Source organism: Eptatretus burgeri, chromosome 16, assembly GCF_056783735.1.
Source record: "Eptatretus burgeri isolate ZD-2024b chromosome 16, Ebu_testis_v1, whole genome shotgun sequence".
NCBI classification, from domain to species: domain Eukaryota; kingdom Metazoa; phylum Chordata; class Myxini; order Myxiniformes; family Myxinidae; genus Eptatretus; species Eptatretus burgeri.
Genome location: NC_140976.1, coordinates 47,512,278 through 47,531,922, shown reverse-complemented (window position 1 = coordinate 47,531,922; position 19,645 = coordinate 47,512,278). Strand labels below are relative to the sequence as shown.

The window sequence follows — 19,645 nt, the reverse complement described above, 5'->3', positions numbered from 1 at the left end:
CATTCCCAAAAGAAGACAAACAGCTATCGTGATCGTGCTGTGTCAGTAAGTGGGTGAGATCTGCTTTGGTTCTCAGATCTACTGTAATCCATTTACCCCGGTAAGATTCTGTATTGTTAAATGCTCTCTCTTGTTTGATGTGCATACATGCATGTGTGCGTGCGTGTGTCTTACTCCTCTGCATTGGCAGGGTCATTGCCACCAACAGTGCCCAATCTTCTTCATTTAAAACTTGATAACGTAGCAAGTACAAAGTTGTTTTATTTTTCAGCGAAAGGCTGGGAAAGCTATCAGGAGCTCAATCAAAACCACCAGGTTTAGTTTCAGCCTCATCGAGATTTACCTTTTGTTTTCCATGGTCTCACCTTGTGGTTCTGCTGATGCAGTGAGTGGCAGAAAGGTATGAAACAATTTACATCTTGCGGTGTTGGATGCAAAAATTACAGATTGCGGCGATGCTCTACACACAAACGAGGAGATTGTGGACACGACAAAAAGCAGTTGTGCCGTTCTAACCTGCATTATACCCCAAGACGACGCAGCATGCTTGACATCACATGACGTGATAACAGAGGTTTTGGCTGTTGTGGAATAATCGCTGGCATTTCACTTTTTAGGTATCCCTCTCCATAGATTCACTGTGTTATGCCGTGATTACCTCTCCTGACTGCTTCATTGGAAGGAGGGTATAAGGAGCAGCCTCTGCCTGGATACTCGCCATTTTCTCTATGAAGCATGAAATTATTCCACATTACCAGACTACTCCGTCATGTACAAACCTCCTATAATGATGAATACAACTGCTGGATCACCACATGGTATTACTGCCAACCACTTCCCAAAAGGAACAGTATGCAGTGGCCACATTGAGTTTCCCGAGCTAATATGGGCACCAATATCCAGTCAACAGCTTTCAGTGGAGAGACAGATAATATGTACCAACGGAGAGTTAAATTGCATACTTATCAAGAGCACACTATATAACATGTATGGTGTTTCCCTCCATTTTAAATTGCATAAAGATGCATTGGCTAATACAACGAGGACATGTTTTTGCATTTGTGGTTTTTGTGGCAGGCTTTGTGTACCTCACGGCCTCAAGCTGCTTGCTGTCACTCCCAGTCGGCCTAGCCTGTGGGACATCGAGGTAACTCGGGCAATCGATGAGCCTCACCCCCAGACTATGCTTCAGTTGACACGCCGGCGACCGCCCTCTTTACGGTAAGGCACTCCATATTCACATTTCGTTTTTCGCGAAAAGGTCCTTTCCCACATTTCAACAGTGAGGATCTTAATGTTATTCATCCACCCCCCCCCCTCTCCATATATTCATGGTTTACCATACATGGAATTACTCTTTCGCTGACCTTACACGTTCTCAAATGCAATTAATCATTTGAGTCTCCAAAAATGAATAAAATACAGCTGGATAAGTTATCTATAACTGTTTGTGCACAGTGTGCGTTTGTGCATTGTGTGCATGTGCACTTGTCCGTGTGTTCATATGTGCTTGTCAGTCCGTGCTTGCTCTTGTGTTTGTTTACGTGTGAAGGTAAGGATGTGTATGGCTGGCTGTCCATCAATATTCAATGATGATTCATTTGATTGATGGAAAATAACACAAGAGACGAGCTCGATTCTTGCAGCGAAGCCACTGTTGCAATGTCTAAAAAGGCAAGTCAGGTTGGAGGTTGTAATTCCGGTCACGTCATCACTGATCGTTTTCATTCCTTGTATGATCCATGTTTCTTGTACTGTATCTGTTTTTTTTTTCTTCCTTTTCCTTCCAACTCTCTTCCTCCTCGTTCATGTCCTTGTTGTGTCCTTATCAATGCGTTACTTTCCACCCCCTGCAAATTTCCTCTTCCATGAACGTAGACTTCATATCTTTTTTATATTGCTCGCTTCCACTCCAACATTGTGAGCGGACTCTTCCCAGGTGTCAACTGGTATAATTGATGCCTTGAGATGCCTTTTTATGATGTCTTTGAATCAACGCTTTGAGCCCCAGCTGTTCCTTGTGCCATTTCCTGCAGAGTATTACTTTGGGATGTCTGGACTCATTTATCCTTACAATGTGACTTGCACAGAGCAGCAGTGCGGAATTTATCATAGTCTCTACGTTGACAATATTGGCACACTACAGGCCAAACGCATTGATACCTTGTCTCAATTTCTAGAGTTTTCCTCACAAACGACAGCTGGAAACCTTTCAGCTTTCAAATTTATGGTCTGTGAAACATATACAGGACGTTTTGGGACATTCATGGGAAGGGTCACCGCCGTATTGCATGTATACAGTACAAGGACCGTTCAAAGGGTTCCATGAAATAGATGCTCAAAATTTTCCAAAAAAGAACATTTTAACTTTATTTCTTGGTATGAGTAATGAGAATATATGAGTAATGAAATATGTAAAAAATAATAATAATAACGAGAAAAATTTAAACACTCGTATCTTAATTATCTGTATGCTTCTTTTTTGTTTTGTTGTCCTTCATTATTGTGAGTGTTTTGTTCATTTAACATTACTTTTTCATGTTTATTAATGATATATGGAAGCAATAAAGAACCATGCTTTTCCATTGTCTTGGGTCACTCACCTGCAGTGAGCACAAGGCTGCACCTATTTTCGGATATTTTAATTTACTGATGTTTTCCGACGGTTCTGTGATTTTTTTTGTGTCCTGGTGTATCGGCTCCAATGTCCGTTGGCATACAAAATTACCATGCTTCCCCTTGTTTCGGGTCACTCATCTGCATTTTTTTCATTATCTTGCCAAAACGAAGTTTTTGCAAGATATGTTAGTCAGCTTGTATGTTTTTTTGTTTGTTTGTTTGTTTGTTTGTCTGTAATCACGTATAAAAAATTCTGCAGAGCACAGTTATCATTGGAAATTTTTGTAACTTCGCATATCAGAGGCCTATAGAGGTCCCTTTCAGCGCACAAAATTTTGAAGGTCAAGGTCAAAGGTCAAGGTCACTTTGTCGCAAATCAGGGGGAGTCGACAAAACCCTTATTTTTTGAGTAATTTTGATCGGATCGTCTTCAAACTTCATGGGAATATAGTCCATGGTCTGGCGCTCAGCTGATTAATTTTTGGTGGCGATTGGCCTTGACCTTCATGGTTAGCGCCTCAGGTCAAACATATTTGACCCCATGGTCAAATTTTCAAGTTTTAGGAACCATATCATGTAGTACCTCAAATTGAACACCTCGATGAGTGCTTTCTAGATATCAAGCTTGAGACATTATGACGTCATTTGGTGACGTTATGAGGCAAACGCATATTTTTCATGGTTACTCTGTAGAACGATTCTCATCGGAATCTCTCGTAGGCAGATATTCCTCAAGGAGTCGCTCCTGGTAGATAGCAGCTCTGTTCACCTCAGTGTGACCTTAAAGAAGTCACACGTGGTCACCTTTTGGCAAGATACGGGTCACCCTGCGGGTGACATTGGTTTTTTTTTTTTCATTTATTTATATTTTCATTGATGGATGTTGTCCAACGATTCTGTGATTTTTTTTTTTTGTTTGTTTTTGGTGTACTGCCTTCGATGTCCATCAGCTCACAAAATTTCAACTTTGTACATCACCCAGAAGGTACCGATATTTAATATCAGTCAGTCAGTGGTTATAAAGAGCTCCACATATTATAATGAATATATATATATATATATATATATATATATATATATATATATATATATATATATATATATATATACACAGTAGACTAGGCGTAAGTCGTCACCATCAGGACCGAGAAAAAAGTGACGACTTAGAAATGTGATGACTTACGCGTATGCGAACATTCATGATGACGGTGGGGTGAAGGATGAAGTCGCGCCTGGCCTGGACACATATGTGTGAGAGCCGGCTATTGTACCAAAAGGAAAACACAATCCTCGGGGCATAGGTGGGGGTGAGTTGGTGAGTTGGAAAGTGATCAAGCAAAGATGGAATTCATGAATCAGTTTATCAAATGTAAAGATAATGAACAACTCTGTAAGACAACTCGTATACCATCCGTGATGGAATGGTGACAAATTACATGACACACAGTCATCGTGGTGATGATTACCACTCAATGCCGATGTGTAAGTGAGTGCGGTAATGTACAAAACAAGCCAATATAAAACCATGATCGGACTTCAACACGAAGCTCGATCGATCCTTTACTTCTTCGCGAAGTAATCCGTTATGTTTGACTGTCTCAAACTCTTGGGCATCTGGTGCATGAGAAAGGATTCAAACCGGTCATTGTATTCCATGATGTTGGCTGGGCAATCCTCCACCGAAAGACAGTATCGGCCGAATATTTGGCTGAATCGGCCGAATCGGCCGAAACTGAATATTTGGCTGAGCCGACATTTGCCGAAACCAGATGATGAGCGCGTCATCGATATCTTCAAAGGACACACATTTCACGCATTTCACACTTCCCACAGGCCTCGCGATCTTCTCCACTTGTCCAAATTATCTTGCCCTTATTCTTCAAGATATCGTTCAATGTCTGCCGTTTGATGTCCAACTTCTCAGCTATGTCTGTTTTCTTCATCAGTGGATTTGGCTTGCAAAACTGGATAATGTCGTATTTTTCTTGGTAGGTTTTAGTTGTAAGCTTACGCTTAGTCGCCATTGTCCTGCCTGCAGTGCGATCAACGTGTGTACGCAGTTATAAATAGCCTATCACTAGCGGTGTAAACCAATGAGCGAGCATCACGATTCAATGAAATCGGGCTTCTCACGAGGCAGCAGTTCCGTTTGACGAGTTAGGAGTGGTAATTTACTTGAGTTTCCATTACGTGGGAATGGACAACATCTGACGACTTAGACGAAGTGACGACTTAGAGATGACGACTTACAGAGGGATGACCCTTTATTCAAAGGGATTTAACATGAGATAAATTCGGGACTTTTTGACGCTGCCGACTTAGGCGAAATGACGAGTTACACGCTGCCAACTTACACCTAGTCTACTGTATATGTGTATATATATATATATATATATATATATATATATATATATATATATATATATATATATATATATATATATATATATATATATATATATATATATATACACACACACACACACACACACACACACACACACACACACACACACACGGTGACAAAGAATTGATGAACACATTTGTTTTGATGATTAATAGTTTGATTTAAACAGTATAACTAAGGGGTACCAGATATTGAAATAACATGGAATGGAAATATTGGAGACATTCACACTTCTTCGTTTCTTGAAAATGACTGATGTCAGATATCTTCCGTTGAAACCGATGCATTCATATCTGTGGCAAAACAAGTTTTTTATTATGTGCCGCAGTGTTTCAGAGGAAATGTGACTTATTTCATTGCAGATTGTCTGTTGGTTTCAACTGCTGTGACACTTGGATGTTGTATGGATATAGATTAAGATCCTTCATCACAATAGTACGCTTATTTTCCCCGCTAATTCCTCGCTCTTGAGATTTCCTTCTTGCCGACTTATTTGGGTTTTGTAAGACTGCTACTCTCCCTCTTTCAATTGTTTCTTCATTTCTTGCTGAATTCCTTCCCCCTGACCTTTTGGCATCTGCTACACTGCCAGTTGCCCTGTGTGCTTTAACATGGTGCAATATTGAATTCCATGTCGGACATGTTTACAAATCAATCTTTGCCCGAAACTGTCTTTGAGCAATTATAATGGAGTAGTGATTGGTAAAAGTAAGCTCTGCAATGGCAGCTCGATGTACCAACCAAGATCCATTTGTCCTTTTTGGTTTTAATGATTTGGTTCCATTTTCCAAAGCTGTCTTTCACATCACCGGAAAAAAAAAAATCCAGAAATTTATTATAAAATTGTTCATGATTAAAAAAAAAAAAAAATATATATATATATATATATATATATATATATATATATATATATATATATATATATATATATATATATATATATATATATATACACACACACACACATACACAGAAATATCAAACGATCATGAGTTAGAATTGTACTTTTGTGTGAAAATAGGACCGCGCATCCTGAAGCTCACCTGGATCAGGAGCAACAGTCACTCACCCCCCCCCACCCTGCGCACCCACCTACACCCTGATTTTTTTTGAATGTCAGGCCAAACTTTGGTACATCATAGATGATGAAGTTTGTGATCAAGTTTCATCGAAATTGGGTGTGCAGTTTCGGAGAAGAGTGCAAATACCTATTTTAGGGGGTCAACCCTTCCCCCTCCCCCTCCCCCCCTAGACTCCTTTTATGAGTGCAGATTTTGATGCAGTCAATCAACTTTCATCACTCACGGGTGATGAGGGTTGTGGTCAAGTTTCATCAAAATTGTGTGCATGGTTTTGGAGAAGATAGCAAATACCTATTTTGTGGGGGGTCAAAATACCCGTGTAGAACCCCTTCATGAGCGCGGATTTTGAATCAGTCAATACACCTTCGTTAGGCATCAGATATGAAGCTTGTGGCCAAGTTTCAGTAAAATCGTGTTTTCTTAAAGCGATAATGACAAGTGTTTACTGACTCACTGACTGACTCGCTGACTGACTCATTCACTCACTCACCAACAGACACTGCTTGATCGTATTAGCCCACCTGACTAAAGTCCAAGTGAGCTAAAAATGAAATGCTCCATAGTGCAGTGATGTGTTGATATGGTACTGTGCACGATGATTGGTTGTCATCCAAGTAATCAAGATGCTACAGAAGGAAAGTGAAGGCGACTCCATGTGGAACATTTCACTTGTTCATGTTTCAGCAGGAGCCGTATTTAGACCCTGAGTATGATGTTTAAAACTGGTACTGGTAATTGACATTCAAAGAGGTTGAGAAAGAAAGCCCACGCTCTCCAAATTCGATGTTAGGTAGCTCTGGGTATGCTCTCTGAGAGATATGCGACAGTCCAACACAGATCTTGCTCATAACAAAGATGAAAGTATGGGTGTTCATGTTTCTTTCGGAACGGGTAATATACACATCAGCATAAAGTAGTGTGTCACTCCTCAAAACCCTTTGCTGACTATTTCCCTCTCCGTTTGCCACGGAGCGTAATTGATCAAATCTGATGGTCCAGCTCTTTCTGTTGCATGTTGCACCATTCTTCGACCAGGGCCGCCTCCATTTGATCGAGAGACTGAGAGAGGACTTTGTGACCATTCATACGCTTTCCTTGGACATTCCACAATGGACACTTGGATTTATGTCCAGAGAATTGTGCAGGCCAGACCATGTGATTGATGTGGTCCTGAAGTTCACCATTGACAACATCGGCATTGACGACATTGAGTGGATGAGTGTTATCTTCTATAAATATCATGTTTGAACCTTGTTGTCGAACCAGAGGGAGTCTGACAACAGTGACTGGACCCCATTAACCCCCTCCCTCCCACCCGAATGATGGTTTTTTGACAACTTGATTTCCAGCTCGTACTATGAGGTTGGCCCGACCAAACTAATCATGTTGTCGAAGGCCGCAATTAGCCTATCATTCCCTACCTCCTCTCCACATCCATCGCTGATGTCTAACCAGAATCAGGATCGATTGGTGAGAAGAACATGATGCCAAATGTTCACCCTCCAGTCGTGATGTTTTGTCACCCATTTGCTTGCATTGCTGTTGATGGCACTGTGTGTCCAGAGATGTGGAGTATTGGTGATCTCGACCATATACCACGTAAAACCTGTCCCAAAAACTGTCTAGGTCAAAATTGAATGATTAATTGCACTTTTCAGATAATTCTGAAGACATTGCGCTGTTGAATTAGGGTTCCTTCAGGCAAGAGTGACAAGATAACAATCATCATCCCGAGTAGTCATAACCCTTGCAGGTGACCTCATGAACAAGGTCTCTCTGTGAACTGTCCATCTTATGATGCCTTGTCTGTTCCCCAGAAATGACACCGCGATGAAGAATGTACTGTGAAGCAGCAGCAGTTTGAGTCACCCACCCTTGAACCTTCCCAATGATGTGAGCCACATCATGTGGTGTGAAATGATATCCAACAATTCCGAAACGAATTTAAGCAATGGAGGTGGCCAATTTATCGAGGGTACTAACACGGGTCGTGTGCAAACATGTGTGAAGATTCTGTTCAGCATCACTTGGTGACGATCATGTCGCATTGTACATGTGTGTCCAATTTGCTGATTGGGTTTATTTCCTCAATAGTCACCATTTACATACACATGACTATTATATTTATGAAATGTGAACTGACGTTTTTTGTATACAATGTCAAGGCTCATGGAAGAGCTAGAACATTGAATGGATCAGGAAACAATAGAAGAAAAGGAATAGTAGCGAGGGTGAAAACACCAACAGCAGGGTTGAAGGACAAAATAAATGGTGTGGGAAAGAATGAAGGGTAAGAGAGGGCACATGGGGTGGATCATCTGGATACAGAAGCAAACTCTCAGGAAGGAAAAACTGGAAATTTAGAAGGATATGGGCTTGGGGGAGGGGTGGGGGTGGAGGGAGGGGTTAACAGGTGTTGAAAAGATCATGGTTTTGGATAGGGGATGATCTGAGATGGTGGTGGACAGCTGTCTTGAAGACATGGAGGGAGGAATGAGCTTAAAGAGGATGTAGCAGTTGATTCCACAGTTGGGGGGTGGGGGGGGGGAACAAGAGGAAGAAAGCAATGGAGGTGAGCAGTGATTCTGGATTTTAAGAGTTTCACCACAAGGAATGGACCACGTGCAGTCATGCACCCTGCAAAAAGACTGGGGAGGGTGGGGGCAGAGCATGGAATGAGCAGGTGCAAGACCTGAAAGGAAGTGGTAGAAGACAGAGAATCCACCAACCTGTCTGCGGCGACAAAGGGATAGTCGCACAGATTCAGCTTCATCACGGGAGATTCTAACAATCTTGAAGGCCTTGGTTTCCTTGTCAAGTTGGTTTAGGTGTGTGACAGATTTGCAAGACAGAGGGGAGAGCAGTACTCCATCAAAGATTGCAGATGAAGGTCTTGCAGGTGAAGAGGAGTCCATGTGTACCGAGGAAGGGCTTTGTACGACAAAGGACGCCCATTTGGTGATTGGCTTTGGAAGCCAACTTTGACACGTGGTTTGCCCAAGAAAGATCATGGCTGATATTGAGACCCAGGAGTTTGAATGACTGAACTTCCTCAAGAGGATTAAGAAAGCAGATAGGATGGTTTTGTCAGATGGTCTTTTCGGAGAGAGATAGAGTGTGAGGTCTGTCTGGATTGAAAGACATATTCCAAGTGTTTGACCAGCTTGTAATTTTGTCAAGATCTGAAGAGAGGGAAGAGGCTGCAGCCTGCCGATCAGAGGGATGAGAGATGTCAAGGCAGAGGGTGGAGTCGCCAGCAAATTGATAAAGGGGATTTTCCAGAGTGTCGGAGATATCGTTGATGAAGATGAGGAATTGGACTGGGCCCAGAACACTGTCTTGGGAGACTCTAGCCTTAACAGGAAGAGTCGGTCAAAGTATTCTGTTGAGTTCGCATTTTATAAGTTTGTGTGTGTTTGAATAACGGTTTGATCCTGAGTTAAGTGGGGTGGTCGTACTGGTTTGTGGATATGTTATATTTAAGGTAAGATGTGCATGATTTAATATACGATTGGGCCCATTGGTCTAATGAACCAAATTTTCATGAGTCTTCACGGCCTTGTAGCACACCCGCTTGGCGTACTGCTTGAGCATGAGCTTGCTTTTTCATCAAGCCCAGATGAGCTTGGGCCAGTGTGGGAATTGTACGTTCGTTATTGTTATTATTACCAAATGACACTATTATTGTTATTGTTGTTAATATTTTTCGTATCTAACAAATAAATGTCATTTTCTGTCCGTCTTTCTGTGTGTACCACGAATCACACCAAAACTACTGGGTCAATTGCAGCCAAACTTGGCACATGGACCAAGTCCGATCTCGTGGTGAACACAGATTACTTGGTTTCATCTTCCGTCCTGGGGGTTCGGGAGGGAAGGTTGACAAAAATTATCTGTAAATGCGTATCGTGTCGCGCCACCCAGTGGTGGTGGCAGAGGGTATTACAAGTCAGCTGTGGAGATGACTTACATGTTTGCACTGCACAATTCCCCCAGAGAGTGGGAACCCCAAAAGCCAACCTCCACGAAGCAGGGGAGGCAGGGGAAGGGGTGATGCGAGTCTGGATGGAGGGGAAGGGGTGGGATGGGAATCTGGAGAGGAGGGAAGGGAAAGGGTGGGATGGGAGTGCAGGGGGAGGGTTAGGAGGAGGCAGGGCGAGGAGTGGAATGAGGGAGTGGAAGGGAGGGGGAAGGTTGGGAGGAGGGAGGGGAAGGAGCGGGAGTTAAGGCCCGACAACTGTCTGTGTGGCAATGCCAGGCACCCTTGCTTGTTAATTAATATATGCTTTGTAACAATGTTGTCATTATTTTTGTTATTTATTTTGTCAGTCGAATGCCGTGTCGTAAAAGAACCTATTAAGCTGCTCTATACACCTTTACATGCTGTGTGTTTAAAACATGGGAATTATTCTGGGTTCTTTGTTGTTAATTTGCTTAATCACCTCAGGAGTTCATGACGATCATTTTGGTGTTTCACACTCCTGATCAGAAAGCTCCAGAAGAAAACACACACACACACACACACACACACACACCTCATCTATTTATAGTACTCGTAGATTATCACATAATGGAATGTGTGATGGGAGTTGTAACTATGTGATAATATATTGTTGCGGGCCGGGCATCCGGTGGCGAGAACGACCACGAGGTGGGGAAAGCTTGCGTCATCTCCCACCAAACTCCCCGGAATTGTAGGCCGTCGCTCGGATAACTCCGCGAGTCGGCAGGTCGTTTAACCGACCGTGGAACACCAATATCTCGACCGTATGGCGTAGGGTTATTTTGTCTCGATCCAATGTACCGAAGTAACCACGCGGTCTCGGCTACTGGGGATCCACGCCTTCGGAACGCCTGGCCGAACCGGATTCACTCTGCCGGCAGCGGTAAAATTTCACCTATCGCCGACCACTCTGCCACCCACCTTTCCGGCTCGGATGCAGTCGAGCGGGCCTGCCCAGGACGTCCTGGCTACAATTGTGCGATTACCGGGGATAAAAGCCTGCCTCAAATCAGATCCGAACCATGCTGGACCAATGCAAGAAGGGATGGAAACGGACTGGGAACATTTATGCGATGATTTATTTGCAGTAAATGAAGACACAAAGCAAGACTTATCATGAATCTGCAAGCAAGGAATATTTACAATGATCCAAAAACACGTATTCAGTTCTACTTAAACACGGGCCCACACACACACAAACACACACACACACACACACACACACACACACACACACACACACACACACACACACACACACAAACACACACACACACACACACACACACACACACACACACACACACACACACACACACACAAAGAAACCCAGATTTCTTTATTGGACCCTCGCAGCCGAAGAGAGAGACAAGCTGGGGGTCAGAGTTCGGATGGGTACCTGGCCGTCGGAGAAAGAGGCTACTCCATGCTGTGGCACCTGACAATGGTCGCTGGTTTGGTTTCCAGTCCCACGTGTGGGACTCGAGGTTTGTGGCGGAGCTCAGGTGGTGAATAGCCGCGGTCCACGGAGGGGGGTCGAGGTCGCTCTTTCCTTCCTTGTAGAAGGCCATCAGAGACACGTTCGCCGCCTCGACGACCTTCTGCTCAACCCTCGTGACAGCCCTCGTAACAACCACTGTTACCACCCCTTCATAATAGCCTTCGTAACCCCTTCGTAACAACAAAAACCCCTTTCGTGACAGCAAAAACCCACCAAAACTCTGCTCTCAGAGAGTGCTTGGGGATTTTTGTTAACCTCCCTCAACGGGGAGGGGTTCTTGGTGAAACACACCTCACTGTCCACCTTTGATTGGACTGGGTCCTACGGCCCACCCTTCCGGGGTGGGGCCTTGGCCCCTGCCAGGAAACCCCAGCCACTCTTCCACATGGGTTCATACTTGTCGAGCAACAGTATCAATGTTGCAACGGCCCCTGCCGGGAAACCCCAGCCACTCTTCCACGCGGGTTCGTACTTGTCAAGCAACGGTATCAATGTTGCAAAGGTCGTCGTGAAAGAGTTACAACGTTTGTGGGAGCCGAGAAACCGGAACCGCGAGATCTTGCCTTGGCACATCAGGGTGCGAGAAGGCAGCTGGTTGGTGGTGGATCGTGATGGGCCGAGGGGTCATGCAGATGGGTTGGTTGTTTGATGGCTTGTTAGATGTAATAACCTAACTCCAAGAAATTGCGACACACGCCTTTGATTCTCCCACTAGACAAAAGGAAGGGGATCTGACGACAAAAATACTGAACGACATAACTGACTTTTGGGACATCTGTATGTTGAATGCATATGGTTTTCAGATCCATAACAATATTAAATCCTCGAAAGAGTAAAGTTTGATTCGTGATGTTGTATTGATGGGTTGATTGATCGCCTGGGTGCAACTGAGGTTGTGGATCTACTGATGTCGGTAATCTACTGATGTGGATCTGCCATTTGGAGAAGTTCTGGGCTGAAAGTATCAAAACCTCGAGGAAGAAGGGTGCTCAGCTGATGATCCGGGTGGTCGGGAAACCAGTCAATTGCTTCCACGTTAAGGTTTTTACTTTCGGTAAGGGCAGGGGCACCGTCAGTTATTTGAGGGCCCAATACAAAACACAATAGTCGCCCAGTGTTGCCCCTGTGAGCCCTGTCAATCTGTTATCACACTAAAATAAGCAGTTTGGTGTCCGTCGACAGTGTGTCAGATTTCGTGATTTATGCAATCTCAACCAACTAAACTTGCCAAGGGGACGACCGGTCATATAGCAAAGGTTGTAATGACTTCATTTGCCCCCCTCTTCAGGAATTCTGAAGGTGGGGCAATGCAAATTATCCTCGGAAATGAGTACTGTGTGACGCCGCTCCCAGTGGTGGGAGAGGGTAGGTATTTATTACAAGTGATGTTTCAGAACCCTCAGTTGTATCACGAGTAAGAGGACCGACTGTGTTATTTTCTCACTCGCTTAACCTAGGTTGCTATAGACTCGATTGAAAAAAAATCTGGAGGAATTCCCATGTTTTGTTGCCTTCCCCCCCCCCCCTCCCTTGGAAAGGTGTACAGGGTGTCGCAAAAAAAATACAACTTTTCATCTGCAAAGAGGATGGTCATAACATATATTTTTTAAAAAGATATCTGGCTGGATAGAAAGCTGAAAGGTTGAGTTTTATTGTACCAATGTCAAAATTGCCACCAAAATTTAAATTTTGGTATAGAATCGTCGTTTTCTTTTAGACCACATGTTCGACATTGGCTCCACGTTGTCCGATCACTGCCTGCAAACGCGTTGTCATGTTCTCCATCACTTTGGGAAACGTTGCCTGAGGAATGTTCTGGATTTCTCGGTGGATGTTTTCCTTCAGCTGATGAAGAGTCTGAGGCCGAGGGTTTCCATAGATCCTGTCCTTGAGATACCCCCACAAGAAGAATTCTGGATGAGTAAGGTCAGGGGAATACGGTGTCCAATCAACGTCTTTGTAGAGGGAGATAAAGCGGCCCTCAAAATGTTGGTTGAGAAAACGCCTTGTATCCCTGGCTGTTTGGGGGTGGTGCCACATCCTGCTGGAACCACTGGATTCTCATCTGGATCAGGTTGTTTTTCTCCGGGCCTGAGTACAGCTCAGGCAGATGGAATTCCTGAATCATTTCGTGACAGTTCCTCTGGTTTACCGTGCAAGTGCGTCCCTGGTCATCTTCAAGGAAGTATGGACCAATTATCCCATACCAACCAACCGCCACCCACATGGTGACTTTGAGAACAGATCGAGGGACCAGTTCAGTTGATGCATTACCAGGATTTTCAGTTCCCCAGTACCGAAAGTATTGCTTGTTTACCTCCCCGGACAAGTGAGCATGGAATTCGTCCCTCATGTGAAGTTTTTTGAGGAAGTCTGCATCTTCCTCCAACTTTCCTGAGAACCAATTTGCAAAGTCTAGTCATTTGCGTTTCTGTTGATCAGTAAGCACCGTTTCCGTTTGAATTTTGTATGGAAAGGCATGAATGTCTTGGCGAAGGATCCTCTGAACGGTGCTCTTATGAATGTTAGTCTCGGCAGAAAGTCATCGAATCGAATTTTTTGGACTCTGAATGAACGCCTGTCTCACCATTTCCACATTTTCTTCACTACAACCTGTCCTCTTCCGACCACTGTGACCCTTGTGAAGGTCACAGATCGTTCGCACATTGGTAAACTTTGCGATGGTGCACTTTATTGTCCGAAAGTTTGGTGCATGGCGCAAGTGGATTCCGAAATGTCTCGAGTAAAGACGTTGCACCTGTCTGACACTTTTCGTCTGGTGCCAAAGTTCAACAATTTTCGTCCGTTGTTGTACGGTCAGTCTTGGCATTTTTCTGGCACTTGCTTGGGATCAAAATAAACTTCATGGTATCTGCAACAAGAAATGAAGCATTAGTGACAAAATTACTGCTTTTTTAGGATCAAACGAAGCATTTTAAAAGTTGTATATTTTTTTGGGACACCCTATATATACTGTATACAGAAGCTTGAGCGTATTTCCACTTTATCATGATGTTTTTCCAAGGCCACTTCAAATGAAAAACGTAATAACAAGAATAATGATAATAGCATAATTATAATAATATTAACATTGCAGTATTTCAAAATAATAATATTAAATAATAATATTAACAAGCAGAGGTCGATTCAAAGTCCACCACCCCTATGCCAAGTAAATAAATAAATAAATAAATAAATCCTCCAGCACGTGACACTGCCGAGGTGCCTTGGGGTCCGGCGATGCTTCTGTGCAACATATGGAGATGGAATTGGGAGGGAGCGGTAAACAATAATTGATTGATTAATTGCATAATTAAAATAAATAATAATCTTAAAATAATTAATTTCTCAATCAATCGGCTAATAGCATCCCAAAATCAGCACTATTTCATCTGAATCTGTAACTTTTTGAAAATTAAGTAATTCATCGATAACTGAATAATTAATCAATTTAATTGATTAATGAATAATTCAAAAATACCCTTGATAGCCAAATCGCGTGTTCACTGTCGTGTCTAAATATCAGCTTCTGAGCTCAAAAGGTGCCTGGGATATTGCCCAGATGAGAAAGAAAACAAATAAGTAATTAATAAATCGATAACAATTAAGCAATCAATCAAACAATTGATAAATCAAAAAAGTATAAAATAAACTTTTTGCCAAAGCACATCTTCACTTTTGTCCTCAAATTTCAGCTTCCGAGCTCGAAGGATGGCTGAGATATCGCCCGGACAAACGAGAAAACAAACAAACGGAGGAAAACTGAGAACTCCGTTCCTTTGGCGTCCAACGATGACATCATGCATCACCTGGAAATGGAATTGGGAAGGAGCGGTGTACAACATTAACAACAGTACAATAAATAACAATAGTAAATCCTTCAAATTCCCTGCTTTCCTTCCTGAAAGTCGCTGTAATATCCATCTTGTATACCCCGTGTTCCCCGTCCCATCCCTCTCCCTTCCATAGATCTCCTAATGTCTCTGTTCCCCACTGTTTTGTCCTTCCCATTCCTGCCCCTCTTGTCTCATGCCCCTCCTCACTGTGCGTTGTGTGTTCGCTCTCACACGAGCCTCGACAATGTATACAAAAATAAAATAAATAACATGATCCCCTGGCTGTTCCTGTAGATATATTTCTAATTATTTTGTTTGATTAGAATAACGCTTACCCCTAGTCTCACCGCTAGCCATAAACACAAACTCGTCCAAAAATCTGATCCAGGAGGTGTTCCATTATCACAATCAGCTTGTTATCACTTGCCAAGCTGGCCATTCCTTGACTGTTTTGTTGGACTGCTTGCTTGAGTGCAGAAAGCCACTTGGCAAGTGCTCCACACGCTGATTGGTAACTGCACTCTCCCCAGATGTGCGAGACCGAGGACTCTTTTCTGGTTCTGCCATTTGTGAAATGAAAAAATTTAATTTATGGTGAATTTCACCCTTTTCGCCTTTTGTTGAGCTGTTTCTTGCTTTTCAGCACCGCTGGGGTAGTTTTGTTTCATCCTTTGTACAGGTGCTCTTGATTTTAAATACTGAAACATTCCGCTGTGCGCATGGGTTAGTCCATTTACTCTTGAGGGTTATTTTGTGATCCTATAATCAATTGTAAGGTGGATTTTTTTTTTTTTGTATACCTTGTCGAGGCTCGTGTTAGAGCGAACACACAACACACAGCGAGGAGGGGCATGAGACAAGAGGGGCAGGAGTGGGAAGGACAAAACAGTGGGGAACAGAGACATTAGGAGATCTGTGGAAGGGAGAGGGATGAGGTGGGGAACATGAGGTATACAAGATGGATATTACAGGGACTTTCAGGAAGGAAAGCCGGGAATTTGAAGGAGGTGGGCTTGGGGTGGATTAACGGGGGTAGAAAAGATCAAGGATTTGGATGGTGGACGACGAGAGGTGTTGGCGAACAGCTGTTTTGAAGGCCTGGAGGGAAGAATGGGATTGAAGAGAGTGTTGGAGTTTATTCCAAAGGTGGGAAAAAGAGGAATTAAAGAGTGAAGGTGAGCAGTGATTCGTCATTTTGGTAGTTTTATGAGCAGGGGCTTGTTGGCAGACCGTCAGTGCCCTGCGGAAATATGGTGGGGACAAATTGCAGACAGAGCAGAGGGGGGCGGGACTGGAGAGGAGACGGTAGACGACAGAAAGACCACCAACCTGCCTGCGGTGAGAGAGTGAGAGGCCTAAAGACTCAGCCTCATCACAGGAGATACCAATGATCCTAAATGCCTTGGTTTCCACTGCGTGAAGCTGAGAAAGGTGAGAGGCTGGAGCACCAGGGAAGAGCAGTACTCCATCAGGCTGCAGACGAAAGGTTTGTATATGGTCAGGAACTCAAGTGGGCCGAGGAAGGACTTTGCATGAAGGAGGATTCCCAGTCGGCGACTGGTTTTGGAGGCCAGGTTGGAAATGTGGCTTTCCCAGGAAAGATCATGGCAAATAGTGAGACCCAGAAGCTTGAAACAAAGGACTTCTTGAGGAGGATTGTTGAGAAAGTAAATGGGGGTGGGGGAGGGGGGTTCCAAACGGTCCTTTCGGAGAGACAAAGTGAGAGTGTGAGATTTGTCTGGATTGTCCAGATTGTTCCACGTGTTGGACCAGTTTGTAATTTTATCCAGATCTGCACTGAGCGAAGAAGCTGCTGCTTGCCGATCTGAGGGATGACAGATGGTACAGCAGAGGGTGGAGTCATCGGCAAAGAGAAATAGAGGATTTTCCAGAGTCGGAGAGGTCATTGATGAAAACCAGAAAAAGAACAGGGCCCAGAACGCTACCTTGAGGAACTCCAGCCTGGACAGGAAGAGCGGATGAGAGAACTCCATTTAGGGCCACATGTTGACTGCGACAGGAGAGGAAGTCTGCGAGCCATGAGTGGAGATGGCCTTGGATACCATATGAAAATGGATTTCCTCAATGATATCGATATGTATTAACATGAGGAATTATTCCAATTTGTTGTGGTTATTGTTGCATTCGTAGACATTAAACGGAGTTATTATTTCACTTACTTTGTCGACTAATACGAACCTTACCCCCTAATTTGTATCATGGTCCTGTCTCGTTAAACATCAGGGGAAAACATATTTTTGGGGATTCATTATGTGACTGCCTGATGTTGGCTTAATGATTAGGGTGGTGGGTTTGGGATCCTGAAGTCCCGAGTTCAAATTCTGCTCAGCTGTTGAATTAATACCAGGTGGGGTTGACTCAACCTGTCATCCTTTGGAGGTCAGCAAAATGAGTAGCAGATTTCTGGGATGTTTGAGCCATTCGAGTATCCTGCGTCAGAGTGGTGACCTGTCCAGGATTATGCCCAAAAGCCCAGGAGACTGCTTTGGCAGCACTGATGCTTTGTACGGAGTATGCTCCAAATAGAATGGATAAGGTGACATTGCTCTCTTTCCTTAAGATGGAGCCTTCTCTTTGTGCTGTGTTTATCACCACTCACAAGTTGATATGTTTTGTCAGCAAAGAGAGACCCCACCCTTGGGGGACCCCATCTTGAAAGATTGTGAACCACGTATCTCTATACATCCTCAGGTTGTCTCACGGTCCCATGCAATTACATGCGTTGCATGCTCTCTCTCTCCACTTTGTCAGAAGAAAAGGACACAGAGTCCACGGACAGTTGGACTGAGTAAGGTGGATGCAGACAGCGATGGGTTTCGGTCACAAGATTTAGCTGCAAACACCAAGTTTAGGCATTCAGCCTTTTCACGTTTGGTGTCAGCAGTGCGGCCATTTGAGGTAAGGGAGGGGATGGAGGGGGAACATACACTGGAAACGGATTTGATTAGATGCCACCAGGATTTGGAGGAGGGAGAGAGGTTTGAGAGTTCACACTTGAGATTAGAAAGATGTTGTTTTCTGGCTCTCCTGAGGGTAGATACACACTTGTTCCGAGCTTTATCGAAGGAACTGAGATGACCCTCAGTTGGGTTTGCTTTCCATGAGGCAATTGCAAGTTGTTTCAGGACAACTGCCTCACGTCAAGCTTCAGTGAACCAAGGGCGGGAGGTAGGGTAGGACAACTGAAGACGAGAGGGGAATAATTCTGTGCATGAGGGAGAGCAAGTTTGTTTGAAAGAATTCCCAGGATGAGTTGATATTTGAGAAAGTATCGATGGGAGACCAGTCTCAAAGTTTTGATGGCTACTTGGAGACCCTACCAGTCGACCTGAGTGAAATGCCAGACTTGACGGCACTGAGGTGGTTCTCTAATAACAGCCAGAGAGATGTCTACTTTGACAAGCACTTAGTCAGAAGAACCCATTGGAGCGAAGAAGAACGGAAGATATTTTCAGGGAAATTTGTCAAAATCTGATCCAGAAGAGATAGAGTACCATTGGTTGAGATCCGGGTCAGGAAGTTGACCGATTGAGTCAGTCCCAATGTGTCGCAGAAAGATTTTGCTGAGGTGCCATGACAGGTGAGAGAGGTACCCACACCAAGTCAACTGGCATGATGACAATTGAAGTCATCACATAAGAGGAAGAGAGAGTTTGGATGAGAAGATAGAAGTTGGTCCATGTTTTCGGATAGTGAGGTGTAAATGGAATCATCACTGTTTGGTGGATGGTGCAGTACACATATAAACATGAGGTGGGAGTGGAGGGATGCCATAGCCAGAGGTATTCCTGGGGGTGTGGGGGAGTGGGGGCAGTGCATGGATAGTGAGGAATAGAGTCTTTGATAAAGAGAGCAACTCCTCCGCCAGGACGAGGCTCAGGACTGTCTTACCGGAGGAGGGAGTCAGAGACGTCTTGTGGGAGGAAAGTTTCTGTTCGGCAGATCATGTCTGGTTTGTCAGTGGCAACCTGTATGGAAAGATGTGTCAGGTTTGAGCAAAGGCTCCGGATGTTTGAGGTCCACACTGTTCATGAAGGGGGAGGGGAGGAGGCTTTGGGTGCAGGGGAGGGAGGGGGGAGGGTAGGACAAGGGAGGAGGTGTGGAGGTAAGGGGCGTTGTTGAAAGGGTGTGGGAGATTACAGAAGAGCTATGGAGGAGCCGGATGAGGAGGAGAAA

General features: G+C 44.0%; 1 protein-coding gene across 3 annotated transcripts in view; it reads left to right on the top strand.

Moving 5' to 3' along the window:
- Nucleotides 1-19,645, top strand: part of LOC147011030 (transmembrane protein 132E-like) — a 506,523-nt gene that overhangs the window by 299,527 nt on the left and 187,351 nt on the right. For all 3 annotated transcript variants that reach the window (XR_015052610.1, XM_085860680.1, XM_085860681.1), the window contains one exon: nucleotides 1,078-1,221. Coding sequence is in view for 2 of the 3 variants with exons in the window: in XM_085860680.1 (XP_085716806.1) it covers nucleotides 1,078-1,221 (144 nt within the window). In the remaining variant the exon portion in view is untranslated. The remainder of the gene's footprint in view (nucleotides 1-1,077; nucleotides 1,222-19,645) is intronic.